This window comes from Mercenaria mercenaria, chromosome 15, assembly GCF_021730395.1.
Source record: "Mercenaria mercenaria strain notata chromosome 15, MADL_Memer_1, whole genome shotgun sequence".
Classification (NCBI taxonomy): Eukaryota; Metazoa; Mollusca; class Bivalvia; order Venerida; family Veneridae; genus Mercenaria; species Mercenaria mercenaria.
The window spans coordinates 16,967,035-16,986,375 of NC_069375.1; the positions used below are offsets into that span (position 1 = coordinate 16,967,035).

General features: G+C 36.7%; 1 protein-coding gene across 1 annotated transcript in view; it reads right to left on the bottom strand.

Annotated features, from left to right (window-relative positions):
* The window catches only part of LOC123545633 (tubulin alpha chain, testis-specific-like), an 85,563-nt gene that overhangs the window by 48,868 nt on the left and 17,354 nt on the right, over window positions 1-19,341 (bottom strand). The window contains exon 2 of the mRNA XM_053524658.1: window positions 17,045-17,267. Coding sequence (XP_053380633.1) covers window positions 17,045-17,267 — 223 coding nt within the window. The remainder of the gene's footprint in view (window positions 1-17,044; window positions 17,268-19,341) is intronic.

Consider the following 19,341-nt stretch of genomic DNA (forward strand, 5'->3'; position numbering starts at 1 on the left):
TTGACCCTAACCACTGTGGGATCGAGCCCCACTCAGGTCATAACGTGAAAAAGATTCTAGCTGGCTGATGGAAGGTAGGCCGTTTTACCCAGATGCCAATTCTTGCCAGAGATGATGCCTGGAGGGATACCCAGGGTCTTCCTGCACCATTTAAGTCTGGAAAGTCACCATATGACCTATAAAATTGTCAGTGTGACTTAAACCACAACAAATAAATATTAAAATGTATTAAATAAAGATCTTGGTCAGAAAAGTTTGTGAATTAAAAATAAAAGTATGTGCATGCTAAAAATGAAACCAGCCAATCAGACCATTGAAAATTTGAAAAAATGAAAGTGACAGATGGTTTGCTATTCAATCATCAATTTAATACTCGCTGGAGATGTTATGACCAAGGACAAATAGTACTCATGCCCTAGGCCTTTTATTTTTGATCTTTCGGTTTATGGAACCGCCGCTCGAAAAAATGAGTTTTCAGAAAAAAAAAAAAAAATTGAAAAAAAAGTAATTTTTTCATTTCCTCCGCTATGACATAACAGCTTGCAGAAGAAAAAATGCATCGCGTATTCCAAAAAGAAAAAAAAACGTCTTGTTCTTCGAATATCCGTCCGGCGAACTAGTCAATCAACATTAGGAATTCCTGTAATTCTATTTTTAAACTTAATATGTTATGCGTGACGTATACGTCCAATTAAAATTTCCGATATATACTGCGCCCAATCAGCATGCTTGTTACGCAATTTACGAAACGTTTAAAAACGGCTGCGCCCAGGCTGTATTATTATTTACAAAGTTTTGAAGTTATTTTAATGAAAATGCATCAACATTCAAAGTTGCGACGTAGTGCTTTCCTGGAAAAATGGCCAATTGTCGGTGATATGCAGTCTGAGTTCAGTATACAACTATGTTTATGGTAACTGTCGTCCCAATAGCGCAATGCTTATTACGGTGATTCTTGGGACCGCTTATTACACGGACTTAAAAGCAATTTTCCCCGAAAAATATCATTTATATACTCAATGATGACAGTACTTTTGTTTGATGAAATAAACTGGTACAGGGGACATCAAAACGGTGTATTGTAAGGCCCGGCAACATACGTTTAGCCTGTCCATTAGGGCTTTTTGGCATCCGGTAACCTGTTTGTTTATAAATTATGAATTACGTATTTTTTAATGAAATTATTGTACCTTAAAGATTAACATCAGATTATTGTTGATTATAGATGCAATTACGGTCTTTTCCAATGTTGTTGTGCAGTAGATGTGCCAAGACAAATATTGTATGACAGAATTTTCAAAGATCGTGGCAAAGATGAACTGTTGCATTACATTAGGCCTATTCATAAAATAAATTAACAAATGCCAAGAAAACCATAAGAGGAAAGGCAAGGCTTCCAGTTAACAGACGGGCAGAACATAGGCTAGGTGTCTGTTTACCAGATGGCTAGAAACTTCCTATTCCTAACACTTAAAAAGATAATTGGATGCTTACTAGGCACAGTGCAGTGTATGTTGTTATAGTTGTTGGGTCCATAATCAGCCAAGATTGATAGCTGCTGAGTGTAAAATCATATCCATGGGTGTAAGATTTGACAAACAGTGTTCTTCAAATGTGAGGAATAAGATTCTTCCCAGCTGTTGTTTTAACATAAGGTATTAATTTCAGTGTTTAACATATGACTGCTATGTCTCCACTCATTTAGTATGTGAGAATAGTTTTTATGTATAGTATAGTCCTTTCAAGAAAAATGTTACAGCTAAATGCCCAGCTGTATATTAATGTAATTTTACAAAAATACAAAGACAAATTTTTTTCTCAAGCAGCTATGACAAGCCCCAAGGCTCATTTTCAATCAAATATAACCAACGTCACAGATTTTTTGGAATGAAAAAGCAGCAAATATGGGAAAGAAGATTATAACATGCAGCCTGTGTGATGTTACGTAGAATTTACCCATATTCCTTTCAAAGGTCTGTTTCCTACGGAGAAAAAAAATTCTGATTCTGTATTTTAATTTTATTTTTTTCCCCTCCTACGACCATGTGTCATCCTGGCGGTTCGTAAACCAAAAAATAAAAAAATAAAGGCCCTAAGAGTGATTTAGTTAAAGTTTATTTTACTGTTGTTTTTCCCCCTACTCCTGCCAACATTTTTCTGCCCAGAATCCAAGTAACAAAAAAATAAAAAAAAAAAAACTCTGGCCTAATTAAAAATATAATTCAAACTAGGTGTCTCCCCTCTATATTCTTTATTTAGCTCTGGTGGCCATTTTGTGCAGCAATATGCAAAACTGAGGTTGTTACTGGTCACTCCTGTGAAGTTTCGTCAAAATCCAGCCAGCAAAGGTTTTTTCTACATTTAGTTCTGGCGGCCATGTTGTGCAGCGCAACAGAACATGTTGGCGCTATGCACAACTACAACTGGTACTGACCGCTCCTGCGAAATCCAGCCAGCAGTTTGACCTGTGAAAGCCAGACAAGATTTTTCTATCTTTAGTTCTGGAGGCCATTTTGTGCATCGAAGCAGAACTGTCAATGTGTTGTCGATATGCACAACTAGGCTTGGTACTGATCACTCCTGTGAATTTTCGTCCAGCAGTTTGACCTCTGAAAGCCAGGTAAGTTTAATGCGTACAGACAGACAGACGGCGAAGGCAAAAACAATGTCTCTCACACCTATGGGGGGAGACATAATGAAGTCATGTTTATCTTGTTTCTTTGCTTTCATAAAACCTAGCATTTCATTCTGGAAAAACCTACTTGTACTTTCCTCTAAACTAACATTAGTAAATTTGAGCCCCGTTTACATACAGTAACTGTACAAACTAAACCACTACATTAATTATATTTCTATATTTATTTAAGCTGTTCAAATTTAGATGATAGAAAAAGGTATGTATTCATTCATGAACATTTGTGCCAAGTCATATCAAAATCCCTCCATGGATGAAGCAGAAATGCTCCGAACAAAGTCATTCTTGTATCTGACATTTGGCCTTTATGTATGACCTTGACCTTAGACCAGGTTCTTGTGCATGACACTCTGTCCCATGGTGGTGAACATTTGAGCCAAGTAATACTAAAATTCCTTTAAAGATTGTTGAGTTACAGACTGGACAGGAAAAAAAGCTCTTTTGGGCTTTGACTTCCAAGTGTGACCTTGACCTTGCAGCTAAGGGCTAGGGTGTTGCGCACGACACATTGTCTCATCCAGGAGAATATTTCTGCAAACTGATACCTGTTTTGCATGACAAAGTTGTAGACCGGACAGGAAAAAGTCCCACTGACCTTTGATCTCCAAGTGTGACCTTGACCTTTAAACTACAGGCTTTCAAGTGACCTTTGATAAAAAAAACTAGGAGAAAAGTACGAGTCTGATAAAAAAAAAAAAAAGGAATCTAATGATAAATAGTAGGAACTTACGAGAACATTCTTACCCCAAAATCTCGTTCATTTACTCAGTTACACAGCAGGACACTTCAAATGAACATCAATCACAATATACAGGCCCAGACAAGTTGTTTGATTCGGGGGCACTAGTTTAAAACAAAAGCGTCACCGACAAGAATAGCACCAAGAGAGGGCCTCTGTCCATATTGAGGGGAAGAGTGGGGGTCTCCTTCATTAAAGTTTTTTTTATATATAGCTATAAAATGGTGACCTCTGGTGCATTTTTTGGTTTAAATTTTGAGGTACTGGAAGGGTACTCTCCTCATTTTAGGGGGGTCATGAGGCTCTCCCCTTGGAAAATTTTGAAATACAAGTATAAAATGCTGGATTCTAGGTCATTTTTGGTCTAACATTTTATGTATGGGAGGGGGTATCCCTATCATATTAGGGGGTTTCTCTCCCTTGAAAATTTTGTAATACAAGTATGAAATGGTGCCCTCGGGTGCATTTTTTGGTTAAAATTTTTGAAGTACTGGAGGGATACTCTCCTCATTTTTAGGGGGTCAGGGGGCTCTCTCCCTGGAAAATTTTGAAATACAAGTATGAAATGGTGCCCTCTGGTGCATGTTTTGTCTAAATTTTAAAGTACTGGAGGGATACTCTCATTTTTAGGGATCAGAGGGCTCTCTCCCTGGAAAATTTTGAAATACAAGTATGAAATGGTGCCCTCTTGTGCATGTTTTGTCTAAATTTTAAAGTACTGGAGGGAAATTCTCATTTTTAGGGATCAGAGGGCTCTCTCCCTGGAAAATTTTGAAATACAAATATGAAATGATGCCCTCTTGTGCATTTTTTTGGTCTAAATTTTGAGGTACTGGAGGAATACTCTCCTCATTTTTAGGGGGTCAGGGGCTCTCCCCTTGGAAAATTTTGAAATACAGGTATGAAATGTTGGGACATTTTTGGGTCTAAAATTGGATGTATGGGAGGGGGTACAGGGCTAGACACTAACTTTTTTCCAGTGGTGGTCCGAAGGACCAGCAGCTTTTGCAAACTGATGGTTCGACAGAATTTCAGGTGGTCCTACCTAGATGTGGATGTTTTTGTTTTTTTCAGTTAACGCAACCAGTAACATATGAGACCCCCTCTTGAAGACTTCCTTCATGGAGTACTTTTTACAAACACTGCAAAACATGTGATTTTTATATTATTATTTTGATAAACATCTGCCATTTAATTATTAAAAATAATTTTGAAAATCAAATTTAAAATAAAGTATGTCAATAAAGATGATTTTTTCAGCAATTCATATTTTAAGTGGGTGGGGTTTGGTGCCTCTTCTCGAAAAATGCTTCAAAATAAGAGCTTTTTTTTGCAACAGTTGTCATTTTTTCTTAAATACAGACTTTTTATTGACTTTTCATTAAGATTGCACTAGAAAATCTCGTTAAAAATGTCCGAAAATCACGGCCATGAAAACGGGTGACAAATATGGAAAACAAAAGCAGGGTTGCCAGCACTCTGGGTGAATAAAATTCCCTGACTTTTCCCTGACCAATTCATGTTTTTCACTGACCAAAACCGCCAAACATTTAAACGGCCTCCTGACCTCCCCTACAGCTGTCCAATCCTCCCATTATTTTTTTCCCAAATGTTTTGTATTTATTTTCCAATATATTAAACATAAACATCAAACACAATGGTAATAAACATGGTTTTCTTTCTTGTATGACTGTTTAGTGGTCAAGTCAATGAAACAGAATTGTGACTATTGGTCAGTGAAACCTAATTATTAAGAGATACATATCAAAAGCATCTTTGCAAGACATGTAACTATCAAAAATCTAACATCTTTTAAGGTACACTTTCCTCATGGTAAAAACAATAAAGTATGGTTAATAACAAGACCATTGGAACCCTGCTAGTATTAGCAAAATATCATTCTCAAAAATCCAAGATCTGTTATTATACAGTTTCCTAGAGGCAAAAACAATAAAACACCATGACTAATAGCAAGACCATTGGAATCATATTGACAAAGCATCACTCTCAAAATCCAAGATCTCTTAATATACAGTGTCCTAGTCACTGTGGCAAAAACAATAAAGCATCATGACTAATACTGTAGTAGCAAGACTATTGGAATCCTATTGGCAAAACATCTCTCTCAAAACCCAAGATCTCTCAATAGTTTCCTAGTGGCATAACAATAAAGCATTGATAATAACAAGATCATAGCCTTTCAGTCTTCAAGCAAAATCAGTGTTTAAAGAAAAATGGGGGATTTAAACAAATTAAATGCATGTTACAGTATTACATCATTAAACTTTGTTTTTAATTACTTAAATTTAATGCTTGAAGACTGCCATAGCCACAAAAGTTTAAAATGATTAACTTCTTCGAGCTTTGAAATCATTTTTCCCTGACTTTTCCCTGACTTTCCAGGATTTTCATTTTTCACTGACCAAATTTTAAAATTCCCTGACAATTCCCTGACCTTGAAAAAGAAACCAATTTCCCTGACTTTTCAAGACTGCTGGCAACCCTGAAAAGTAACATTAAGTTCTTGATAAAATACGTGTTATAAATTTCTTTTTTTTTCTTTATACCTATTGAATACTTATAATTTCTGCTTATTAAAAGCATTTTTATGTTTTTGCCCAAACAAAGCCTCGGTAATGATAATAAATTAAATAAAATGCTATAGATCGTAACGGCCGATCGGCTTATATAAACATGTCAAGCACATAAAATAAATGAAATTCGTTATCCAATTTGTTGTTCAGTAATAATCGGCAAGACAACAATACAGCAGAAACTGTATACTGCTAATTAACAAGTTGTACAAACACGATAATAGGCTGCTTTTTGCATTGTTTATCAATTAACTTTTAACTTTTTGATCAATAAACACTTGATAATGACGGGCACTAAATACAAACCGCCAGATGACAACGTGTCAGTCGGCGCGTGGCGTAATTGACATATGTCAGTAGCTAATTAATATATGACGCTCCGCCTACTGCCATACTTCCGCTTATGGCGGCAAACAATATTTAAATTCACTGGGATTTTGATTGGCACAGGGGCAGAACTTTCAAACTCGAGACGAATCAAAGAAAATTTCCGTGGGTCACGCCGACGCATGGGGCATTTTCTGTGCGAGTCAGATACGAGTTTTTCTCGATTTTCGCGGGTCAAAATCTGGAACCTCGGCTCTACCGAACGCTGGATACTGTACTGATACCTCAATAGTTCGTAAGCAGATAGATAAGTTATCGTGTTCCGTTCCCGGGTTTTAGTACCCATGGTTCATACAGAATATCAGAGACAAAATTCAAGTACTTTTCAAGGACTTTTTACAATTTTTCAAGCACTATTTTTTTTCAAAACCACGACCTAATCTGAAAAACTTTTATTTTGTAATGCAAAAATAAAACGACCATCACTTGTCACACCTTTGAAAATGACGTAATTCGATTATTAGATTGATGTAATTCACTATTTTGCTGAGGTTTATCACTATTCTTGTGATTTTTTAGCGCACTCCTACTAATGATACCTCAAAATTTTGTCACACGACGTACAAATACACTTCGTTCTGTCTGCTCTAAAGGGCTTTAGCCACTGTTTATATTCGTCTTTTGTCTCCCGCTTACTTGAGTAAACATGTTTATTTTTCTTACTCATTTTAATTCACTGGAAACACTCGCAAATTGCTAAAAATTGCGAGTTATTATTCCACGTACCTTTTTAAATGGAAACGGAAACATGCAAACGGTGATATAGTAGAAATATCACTCTGTAAATATCGATAAAGTGTGGCCGTAGACCACTATAATAGCATACGAGTGACCCGATCCTGCAATTTCACGAATTTATTTTCATTTTCTCCGATTTATTTTAAGCCTTATATTCTTTTTGCAAAGCAAAGTTACGGAAAGAATATTTTCAAGGAGAGAAAGGTCAAATTCAAGGAGTTTTTTTTCAAAATTCAAGTACTTTTCCAGGTTTTTTAGGGGTTTTGTCATTTTCAAGGACTACCATCGAATTCAAGGACTTTTCAAGTCCTGTGCGAAACCTGGTACCAGCGTTACATCCGGGCATTCCAAATTTTAAGAAAATATACACGGGGGAAAACCAAATTCTATTTTTAAACTGCAGTACCGTGAACAATTCAATGTTTATTAATTTATTTTAAAAATGACTTGCTTGTAATTTTCGGTGGTCCATCAGACCACACAGGTTCTAGAAGTTAGTGGTCCTCCCTGAAAAGCACTGGTCTCGGACCAGCGGACCAGCGTTAGTGTCGAGCCCTGGGGCATCCCTATCATTTTTTTAGTGGGTCAGGGGGCTCTCTCCCTGGAAAATCTTGAAATAAAGTATGAAATGATGCCCTCTGGTGCATTGGTCTAAATTTTGAGGTACTGGAGGGATACTCTCCTCATGTTGGGGGAGGCAGGGGGCTCTCCCCCTGGAAAATTTTGAAGTACAGGTATAAAACGCTGGACTCTAGGTCATTATTTGGTCTAAAATTTGATGTATGGAAGTTGGTATCCCTGTCATTTTTAGGGGGTCAGGGGGTTCTCCCTCTGGAAAATTTGAAATAGTGGCCTCTGGTGTGTAGAGCCTCGCCTGTGTACATCAGTCCTTATATTATGTAACTGAATTCATTCTACAAATAGACCAACAACATTTGAACGCTGTTTCTTCTTCTTTAAATAAAAAAGTAGGAATAGTAGTTTTTTTTTAAAAAAGTAGGAAAAAGTAGGAACAGACCTAAAAAGTAGGAAAAAGTTGGACTACTTGAAAGCCTGAAGCTAGGGTTCTGGGTGTTGCGCATAACACGTTGTCTCATCATAGGAAGCATTAATGCCAAGTCATATTAAAATCCCCTGATGGATGACAAGAGTTCTGGACTGGACAGGAAAAAAACCTACCAACATTTGACCTCCAATTGTGACCTTGACCTCTGAGCTACAGTGTTCCCATTCATGTAAATATTCAAGTTTTTCACGCACAGATTTCACATTCCACGTAAAGAAAAAGTCTCTCGAGGGTGAAATCACGCACAGAAAAAAACAACAAAAAACATTATTGTCTTTAATCAATATTCTGTAATACCTTCACTAATAAAAATATTTATTCAATTCCGATGCAAGTTGACAGTTTACTTTCATTTTCGATTCATTTTGGTAATCCGGATGTGTGAGATATTAAATGGACTTGATAATGCAGTATAGGTTATGTACGGAAATTATTCATTTTTGCGGTACAGTCAACCACGCGATTTTGACGTCACATGTTTTGTCAGCAATGAAATGGCTGCGCAGCGAAAAATTTCTGACATGTTTATTCTTTTATTTTATCACTTTACTTTCGTCACCCCCACTTCATGTTTCATTCCCAGTTTTATTTGGCTGGAGGTGAAAACACCCCTGGCCAAAAAATGCAGTGGGAACGCTGGAGCTAGGGGTCCGGGTTTTGCGCACGACATGATGTTGTCTCATCATGGGAAACATCTGTGCCAATTAATATTAAAATCCCTTCATGGATGGCAGTTTTGGAACGGACAGGAAAAAAGCCCTGTTGACCTTTGACCTCCAATTGTGACCTTGACCTTTGAGCCAGGGGTCCGGGATTTACATGACACATCGTCTCATCATGGGAAACATTTGTGCAAAGTGATAATAAAATCCCTTAATGAATGATGGAGTTATGGACCAGACACGAAACAGACCCTGTTCATGCTATGTAAACATTTGACAGCCAAGTGAGACCTTGACCTTTAAGCTAGGGGTCCGGGTTTTGCGCACATGACATGTCTCATTATGGGGAACATTTGTGCCAAGTAATATTAAAATCCCTTTATGGATTACAGAGTTATGGACCGGACACGAAACTGGATGGACAGGATGGAAAAGCTCATTCCTATAGTCCCAGACTAAAAACAAGAGTTGTCACTAATGGTGACAAATGCCCCCACAGCACCTTGACCTTTGACCTGGTGACCCCAAAGTCAGTAGGGGTGGTGTACTCAATAAGTACTATCAGCATGTGAAGTTTGAAGGTCCTGGGTGAAGTGGTTCTCATGTAAAATGCCTTCATGCAAAAAGTTAACGTTGGCCCCTGTGACCCCAAAGTCAGTAGGGTTGGTGTACTCATAAAGTACTATCAGCATGTAAAGTTTGAAGGTCCTGGGTGAAGTGGTTCACGAGTAAAGTGCCTTCATGCAATAAGTTAACGTTGGCCCGTGACCTTGACCTTTGACCTGGTGACCCCAAAGTCAGTAGGAGTGGTGTACTCAATAAGTACTATCAGCATGTGAAGTTTGAAGGTCCTGGGTGCAGTGGTTCGCGAGTAAAGTGCCTCAGCAATTTTTTTTGCCATTTTGGGAAAGCGTCCGCATCCGGACGATTTGGGAAAAATAGCGTCGTTTTCATCCTAATTGGGACCCCTTTCCTGGATCTAATTGAGTTACACTAGAGCTAGTGTTCTGATCATCACAACATGATACAGTGGCCTGACTCCGAGATAACGATGGTTGTTCTAAAGGCACACACTCTGGCACCAATTCAACCGGAGTTACACAAGAGTTCTCCTGACTCTGACATGAAAACGACACCGATGTCGACGATTCAACGGACGTTTCCTCAGTCAGAACAGGCTGTGAAGATGCCCGTGAGAATCCGAACTCCACAAGACTTTTGCAGCCAGCAAGCTTGGATTTTGTCAGCCTTTTAACATAATATTTGCTGTTGTTTCATTGTTCGCACAGTTTGTCACTGGTTCTACAGAAAAAGATCGTGGTTACCGGAAACAATGCATGGTGCGATTGATTAAATTCGCGCTTGTGATTACAGAGAACATGTTCTGAATTTTGATAGGAATATTTGCCCTTTGGTCAAAATTAGCGAACACAATTAAAATTCAGAACATAATTTCTATAATCGGCGAATTTCACGATGTCGGGACAGCAGCCGTTTCGAAAATGTTTGTAGGTCATTTTTGAGAATAATTTGGTCTGAAATTGGGAAAAATGGTCATTATTTTCAATTGGGAAAGGGTCCGTTTTACGGACCCTATTAAAGAAGGAAAAAAATTGCTGTGCCTTCATGCAAAAAGTTAACGTTGGCCCCTGTGACCTTGACATGGTTCATACAGAATATCAGAAACAAAATTCAAGTACTTTTCAAGGACTTTTTACAATTTTTCAAGCACTATTTTTTTTCAAAACCACGACATAATCTGAACAACTTTTATTATGTAATGCAAAAATAAAACAACCATTACTTGTCACACCATTGAAAATGACGTAATTTGATTATTAGATTGATGTGATTCACTATTTTGCTGAGGTTTATCGCTTTTCTTGTGATTTTTTAGCGCACTCCTACTAATGATACCTCAAAATTTTGTCACACGACGTACAAATACACTTCGTTCTGTCTGCTCTATAGGGCTTCAGCCACTTTTATATTCGTCTTTTGTCTCCCGCTTACTTGAGTAAACATGTTAATTTTTCTTACTCATTTTAATTCACTGGAAACACTCGCAAATAGTTAAAAATTGCGAGTTATTATTCCCCGTACTTTTTTAACGGAAACGGAAACATGCAAACGGTGATACAGTAGAAATAGCACTCTGTAAATATAGATAAAGTGTGGCCGTAGACCACTATAATAGCATACGAGTGACCCGATCCTGCAATTTTACGAATTTTTTTTTTCATTTTCTCCAATTTATTTTAAGCCTTAAATTCTTTTTGCAAAGCAAAGTTACGGAAAGAATATTTTCAAGGAGTGAAAGGTCAAATTCAAGGAGTTTTTTTCAAAATTCAAGTACTTTTCCAGGTCTTTTAGGGTTTTTGTCATTTTCAAGGAGTTTTCAAGGACTACCATCGAATTCAAGGACTTTTCAAGGCCTGTGCGAACCCTGCTTGACATGGTGACCCCAAAGTCAGGCCTAAATTAAAATTAATTTTGTTTGACCTTTACCGACCCAGTATTTTTACAGTGGGTAGGTAGGTAGGTAAATAATTTTATTATATTTTAGTTTTTTTTTAATGTTTGTTGTCTCAGTAATAATAAAAATTAAAGTCTATATATTAATACCTATTGCTTGTAGATAATCTCGGAAGATGCTCTGTTAAATGTATGCTTGTAATAAACCCCTAGCCCTATTCATGCACACACAATATGGGCACAGACTTAATTTGCACATAAGGCAAAGTTGACCAAGTCTTTGAGTATCTTTCATGTCTATACTTTTTCTTTATATATATATCAAAAATGTATTTACTACATCTGCGCTTAAAGTACAAAACGATATAGTCGCGAAAATATTTGGCATCTAAACACACTACTGAATTACAGCTTATTTTCAACAAGTGTTTGATGCTTAATTCAATAGATAATAACTTTTTATGAGTTTTAGAAGGTTTTTACAACGGTTATGGCAGTATGCAAGCAAAAGTGATGACTTTTTAGCTTCAAGCTACTTTCACGTATTGGTCATGTTACTAAGAACAGAAACAAGATTGGGTTTCCCCGACATCAGACATTTATTATGCCATTGTCCTGGCAAAAGAAGTATAAGATTTTTATACCTCTTTGTTCTGGCATTACAAAATTAAAATATTAAAACTATCTAGCTTGTCATATTTCAAAACATTTACGTTCGTGTCAAATTCTTGAAATTCGGAAACTGAGATTTTCTCACTTTGAACAAATGCATTTCAAAACGATCTCTGATTAAAGACATTTTGAAATCAACAATTAAGTCAGTTCATAATATATTTTCACAGATAATCAAATTTCCCACCACTCGCCTGTCAATTGCCGTAATACTGTCACTGTTATGAAAGCAGTATTATGTACAAGCAAATTTCAAGTATAACACATAGTAGACAAATAATAATCTCATGTACATTACGTTTCCCTTGTAATCAATCGTATTTGTTCTTAAATTTCGTTTTCACAGCAGACATTTTTCTTTCAGGGTATTTTAGTAATCACCACCACCTAGTTGCTCTCCATAATAACTGCATCGATAGTAAAAATAATCACAGTCTAACCCTTACCGTATTTCCCAAAAATGTTAGGACTAGTTATTTTCACTTTCTCAAGACTTATTTCCCGAAAAATGATTATTTTGTGAAGTGTCCCAAAAATATGGACACAAAAATCATAATCCACCCAATGTTGAAAGCGTAATAAAAAGCGTAAACGATTATCGGTACTGGCATGCAAGTAGTCCCCGGACAGAAATCGCATATATTTCGTCCCCAAAAGCTTAAACAATGTCAAAAATAAAAACGATTAACATATATAAATACCTTAGCTCCGGTATTACCAGTTTAGGGGTTTTCCTGTGAAATGACGTCACGTTCGCGGGGAATAAGCGAGGCCCGAAAAGGGGTCTGTAGAACGTCAAATTTTAACATGCTCAATAGTAATGCCCGGACACTATTTTTTCATGAATATATTTATTGGGAACTGCCCATATGAGCTGGAATTATGAAAAAGACAAATGATATTTTATATAACTGTAAAAAGATCGAACGTTTGAGTCAAATTTATTTGTCCCAGCCACACGGAAAATTGCGACAATAAAAATAGAATAATCATGCTTAAGTCACGGGCAATAACTGATTAATCTAACAAATTATGAAATATTTTAGCATATTAGTATTGTTGTCACAAAGAAAATAAGTTTTTTTTTGTTGAACGTGTATGTATCGTCTGCTAGTCGTGAAGTAAAGACATGTAGCCTTAATTTTAAAACCCTCCAGACGGGCCTTTCTTGCGCATGCGCAATAAAAACGGAAGCCCCGCCAGTGAAAATGTAAACAAGTAACCATGCGGAAGGATTTCCACGATTATTATATGCATATGATTACCTATGAAAAAATAAACTTGATAAACTTCTCCAAAACAAACGTCTGTATGATTAGGCATAAAAATATGTAGACGAATCGCGAAATTAAAGCGTTGCGGGAACGTGTCCGGTGACTACTGCTGTCCGGGGACTACTCGCGTGCCAGTAATTATTCTGTTGATAAACTTAGTCCTTGTCATTGTTTTCATCATCAATTAACACCCCCCTCAAAGAGCTAAAAGAAGTGTGTATATATCATGGCATCTGAAGTGGAGATCAAAGCGTTACAGTTGCCCGAGATTGTCATGGAATTACGTCATGTTTTCGCGCCATATAACACATCACTGTTTGATCGTACCGCCCCGGTTCTTTGAATTAATCAATAAAAAAGTTTCTTCTTTAATTTCTTAAAGCGAATTCAATATCCTGTATAAACTGACAGGTAAATGTGTCAAACGATAATTGTGGATATCCTACCTCTGTGAGCTATTTTGCCGCACTAACATAAATCTGTTTGCCAAAAGTCGTTTTACGCCATGTATTTAAATTGCTGACGCTTTTTCATTATTTAAGATTTTTTTATTCTGTTTTTGTTTTGTTTTTTGTACCTTCTGGTCAAAAGTCTGAACTTTATGCCCATAGAATTTATCATTTATTTACTCTTAGAAAGAAGTAAGTAATTTTAAGATCGCACTGTTTGAAATTTTACAAAGAACTAAATTTAAATGTGACCGTTTTTATAGAATTTTGCCTACATTTCTGTCGATATCTTATTAAAATCGTTATAGAATTCAAACTATATTACTTCTTAAGCGGTGCTAAAAAAGTATTGATGCGATAATAACAAAAAATGATGCACTACGCGCGTTTTTTTTGTGTATGTGTAAACAAAAGTAACGTCGAGTGATGGAAATTAGATATTACGATAGCTCGCACGTGCTCGTGGAATGGAAAAGTACCGGCATGACGTTTTGGTTTCTTTACATTTAGCGGGTAAATTAGATACTAGATTTGTAAAATTATGTCCTTTCGTCAGATTGCCTTCCGGTTATAAGCGGTTTGATTGTCGTCTGCACCCTATGGCCTTAGGCAACGTTATCGGCATAGTTTTCGGAATACACGAGATGATAAACAGTCTGCTTTATCGATTTCTACTAACTGACCGCGGGTTACTTTCTCACTTGCCATAATTATGTACGCATTTGTTAAATAAAATAATCGCCAGTTTCAAGCACCAAAATAAGTTTTTCCCTTTGATAAGAAAATAAAAATATTTTTTTTCTCTGGAATGCAATAAAATTATTTGAGTCGCGGCAATTTTTTCGGGTCGGTCGGTAAAGGTCAAACAAACTTAATTTTATTTTAAGCCTCAGTAAGGGTGGTGTACTCAATAAGTACTATCAGCATGTGAAGTTTGAAGGTCCTGGGTGCAGTGGTTCGCAAGTAAAGTGCCTTCATGCAAAAAGTTAACGTTGGCCTCTGTGACCTTGACCTTTGACCCCAAAGTCAGTACGGGTGGTGTACTCAATAAGTACTATCAGCATGTGAAGTTTGAAGGTCCTGGGTGCAGTGGTTCGCGAGTAGTGATGTTCCGATTGTCGCCGATGTTCGATTAATCATCACCAAAGTTTCAAAGTCGGCGACATCGATTCAGACAACAAAGAATCGATTCTAGTCGCTGATTTTGTTAAAAAATTAAAATCCAACTTTCAAGACTTTTTCAGATAACTCTCACTGTTTAGTGTTCATACTTTTGCGCTTTTATAATCGTTGGGTTAGTATTTCAAAATATCTGCTCTTGTAGAATGTAGAACGCTGTCAGGCCAGTTCATGATCGTAACAATAATAAAAAATTTGTTGTCCTGGCAGCTAAGAATCAGACATCTGGAAATATTTCGGGTTCTGCATGAAGCCTGAATGCCGGGGGTTGGCTCCTTTTAAGGAAAACCTTGATACTACTAGAGCTATTTACAAAATATGCTTTAAAGCGTACATTCACGAAGGTACCCCACCCACTTCTTTTTAAATTGGAAACGATTTTCAGATTTTATTTGACAAGCTTTTATTATTCCTACAATACAAAATAGTGGATACAATTCAAAAAAAGATGATAGAACTAATTCCAGACCAGTCAGAAATGTCATCAACATATTTTCCATTGCATCTAGCATGACTTGAATCCCAGGTCTTTACTGAGTTTACACATGTAGACAAGATGAATTCCATTTAGATTTCCATTTGGTCCAATAGTTCCTTCCAGATTGCAGTTTGGACTGTGTTGTTCGAAACTTTGAACAGCCGGTTAAGCTAAAGTTGTTTAACTTTTAAGGTTATATGTCGACACTTGAAAACACTTTGAAAAACAAATGTATGCGTTAAGGACTATGAACAATAAAAAGCCTTCACAGTAAAATAAAAAAAGTCATACTAATATCACCAATTACGACATAGTATTTTGAATTAAAATCTAACCAGCAGTTAGTTTAACAGCCGGTTAAGATTCGAACAACTGGGTCCTGATTGCCCGGTAGTTGCTAAAGGCTGCTTACTACAGCAGCTGTGCCATAAAATTCTTTATCAGAAGTAATAAAAGTAGTCATACAATAATGTGAAAATCTTGAGAAAGGTTTGCTGTTACTACTGTTTATGCGTGACGTCACGGCGATCTCTCCTATATTGCTACATTACAATAGTCTATTTTGGTCTTTCGGTTCCGATTCTTTCGATTAATCGAATCGGACCGATTAATCGATTCTGCTTCAGCTGTCAGCATGCCCATTCACGCACTGCAGTACGTGAATCACGCACAAAATATCAAATGCACGCATAAAAATCACTTGTTGGGGGTACATGCACGCAGAGATTCGGAACTCCAGTTCAGCTGCCAAATCGCTGTTTATTTCGTCGCGCACTTGCCAATTGTTTGGTATGGTCTAAAACGCAGATCCAGTCCATGGACGTTATAGTTTCGTTTCCATCACCGAATTCTCGACGTAATTGTCAGCTGTATAGAGGGGTTTGGTAAATGTTTTAGTCGGACGTCACACGGGTCGTGTGCAAAAAAAGAATGGATACGAAACGCAAAAAGGCATAAGCTTTAATAAACTCAGCAAAAGGTTAACAGTATTTTATTTTTCGATATTTAACTGCAATTTTGATACACATTGCATATCTGTAATAGTTTGGGCATTTATTATTGATGGACGAATTTTACCAGTCTTCAGTTGACTGTATGTTATTTCGGACGAATCGTTTTCCGTTCACGAAATTGGGAATACATGAACCTTGCTGAAAACTTATTTATATTTAGTATAATATAGGGAGGGGTCTTTTGATTCAGAATTTCCTATCTTAACTTCAGAAAAACATTTTACATTTTCTAAAATTATCTCATCTGTTATACCCCACCCACGAGAGTTCTGTATGAAAAAAACAAACAAAAAAAAAACATGTAATATACAAATTTCAGTAGTTAAATAGAAAATTTTCAGATCTGCCATGTAGTGTACCCCCAAATTTTGAAGTGTACCCCTATTTTGCAAAAGCAGGGGGTACATGTACCCTCAACTTTAAAAATGAGTGGGCATGCTGGCTGTCCGATTCTCACCACTATTCGCGAGTAAAGACTAGAGCCTTCATGCAAAAAGTTAACGTTTTGACGAACTAACTAACGAACCGATGGACAGTTGAAAACTAATATGCCTCCCTTTGGGGGAGAAAAACACAAAAATACTTTGATAAAAATTTATGTGAAACAACATAAATATATTTACCTACAACTGTTGGTTCCAAGTCAACAAAAACTGCTCTTGGAACATGCTTTCCAGCTCCTGTCTCGCTGAAAAATGTATTGAAGGAGTCATCACCGCCTCCAATTGTCTTATCACTTGGCATCTGTCCATCTGGCTGGATTCCATGCTCGAGACAGTACAACTCCCAACAAGCATTACCAATCTGAACACCAGCTTGACCAACATGGATGGAAATACACTCGCGCTGAAATCATTTTTGTAACAAATTTAAGAGTCACCTATACTGTAATCTTTTTTAATCAAGTTATGTATTTTATACTTGATGTATGATAATGGTAATGATAATAGGGCCTGCTAATAAGTGAATTTAGTATTGGCCATGCAATACAAAACTGACTAATTTAATACCTCGATTGCTGTAAAATTCTCATGTCAGATCTGAATTTCTGATATCTGTCAATGACGTATATTATTGCATATATTATGCTCAATGTTTGGATTAAATTTGAATCTACATTTGTTCATTGCCAGTGTTTTTCTCACTAATTTGGAAGTGGGACCGGGGCCTTTACAATTGGGAAAAACATGGTTCATACAAAATTCTCTTACCGAAATTCAAGGACTTTTCAAGGACTTTACAAGGTTAAATTTGTACAGGGTTTTCCCTCGGGTTTTTTATTTGGGAGTCCATGGACTCCCATGGCTGCTAATTTAAGGGTCCCTAATAATTTTTGGGGGTCCACAAATTACTGATCTTGAAAATGGACATTATTACTATAAAAATTTACCCTAAAACCGAATGAACTTGTATCTTTTTAATTTAGATAGCAGATGATTCAATATTTCGGAATGGTATCTTTCAAAATGACATGAGCTTCCAGGCCTTTCTTTATGCCCAATCTAAAAAGTATATTTTTTTCCCCACCTTGGCCAAAAATTCCCCATGCAAAAAAAAATGAAATTAGTTTTGATTTTCAGTCCTGATTTTAACAACTTTTCAGCAAATATATTCCTCCAAACAATGATTTCGCGACGTAAATTTCCCCTCCAAAAGGGACCTGGTACCCTTCCCCAAATTTACAAAAAAAGGGCTGGCTTCTCAATTCAGACCGATAACAAAAGGTGTGATACTCTTTGTTACGATCAAATAGGCAGTAATTACCGGCAATTAACGTGTCACCTCGTGCCAATTATGTTGTTCACAGTTTGATCTCGGTTAAAGATAATACTCGATCCTTAATTAGTATCATAATTTTTGTGATTTAATTATATTTCTTTTACCAAAATACTTCTAAATTTATATGAAATTAATTTTGTTTGAAAGAAAAATAAACCATTCGATCTTTTACGGAACGTAACGGCAATCTTAGATTTTAGCGGTGACAGTTAGCGTGGACAGTAGTTTCCCTTAACTAAAATGGCAACAAAACTTCTTTTGAAGTTGGAAAATCGTCTATACCTGTGTATAAATGCGCACCCACGATTTGGGGGGGGGGTCCCGGGGGTAAAAAAACTGCGCATTATACATGGGTATCTCACAAAGGAGGCTTCAGTGCATAGGAGTTTCGTGACCAATTTTGCGGGTCCAGTGGACGCAGAGGCACTGAAAAATGCAAGTTCAAAGCAGTAAAAGCGCGTCAGGGACGCAGAAAACCTGCGTCCGGGAAAACCCTGTTCGTATTTTCAAGGATTTTTTTAAATCCGTACCCAGTTCAAATTATACAATTATGACAATGTATTTCATGCACATGATAACTTTGTATTAGTTTCTAACTTTAATAGCAGAGCTACCGGTGCCGCAAAGCGGCGCCAACAGCGTTGCATTACGGTTAGACATGTGAAAAAGAAAATGAATAAAACTGTGTATAGAATTACTATCGAGTTGAAAATTCGTGGTAAGTTTTTGGAATCGGTGTTGTTCGGGTTTCTTCCAGTATGCAATGCTCGTAGTGATTAATCAGTAAGACGTCAATAGACGTTTGCTGTTTACGGTTGACAAAAGCGTTTCGCTTACTGCTTTGAACATTGAATAAAAATGTAAATGAGCGCCTGATAATAAGAATTTAGTGCTAAATACATTTTCTACGAAGAAAAAAGGGTAAAATACAATATTTTCAATGCGAAACGATTTTCGTCACGCTGCCATAACTGAAATTTATTATATATACTTATATTTGTGTTAATTACGTCATACTTTCACATTGGTGCAGTGGTTAGTGAGGTTGATGTCGTGTTGAAGACCAAAGGTCGGGAGTTCGATACTCACCAGTAGCGTCTTTTTTTATAAATTTCTTTTTTATTTCAGTTTTTTTCCTTTT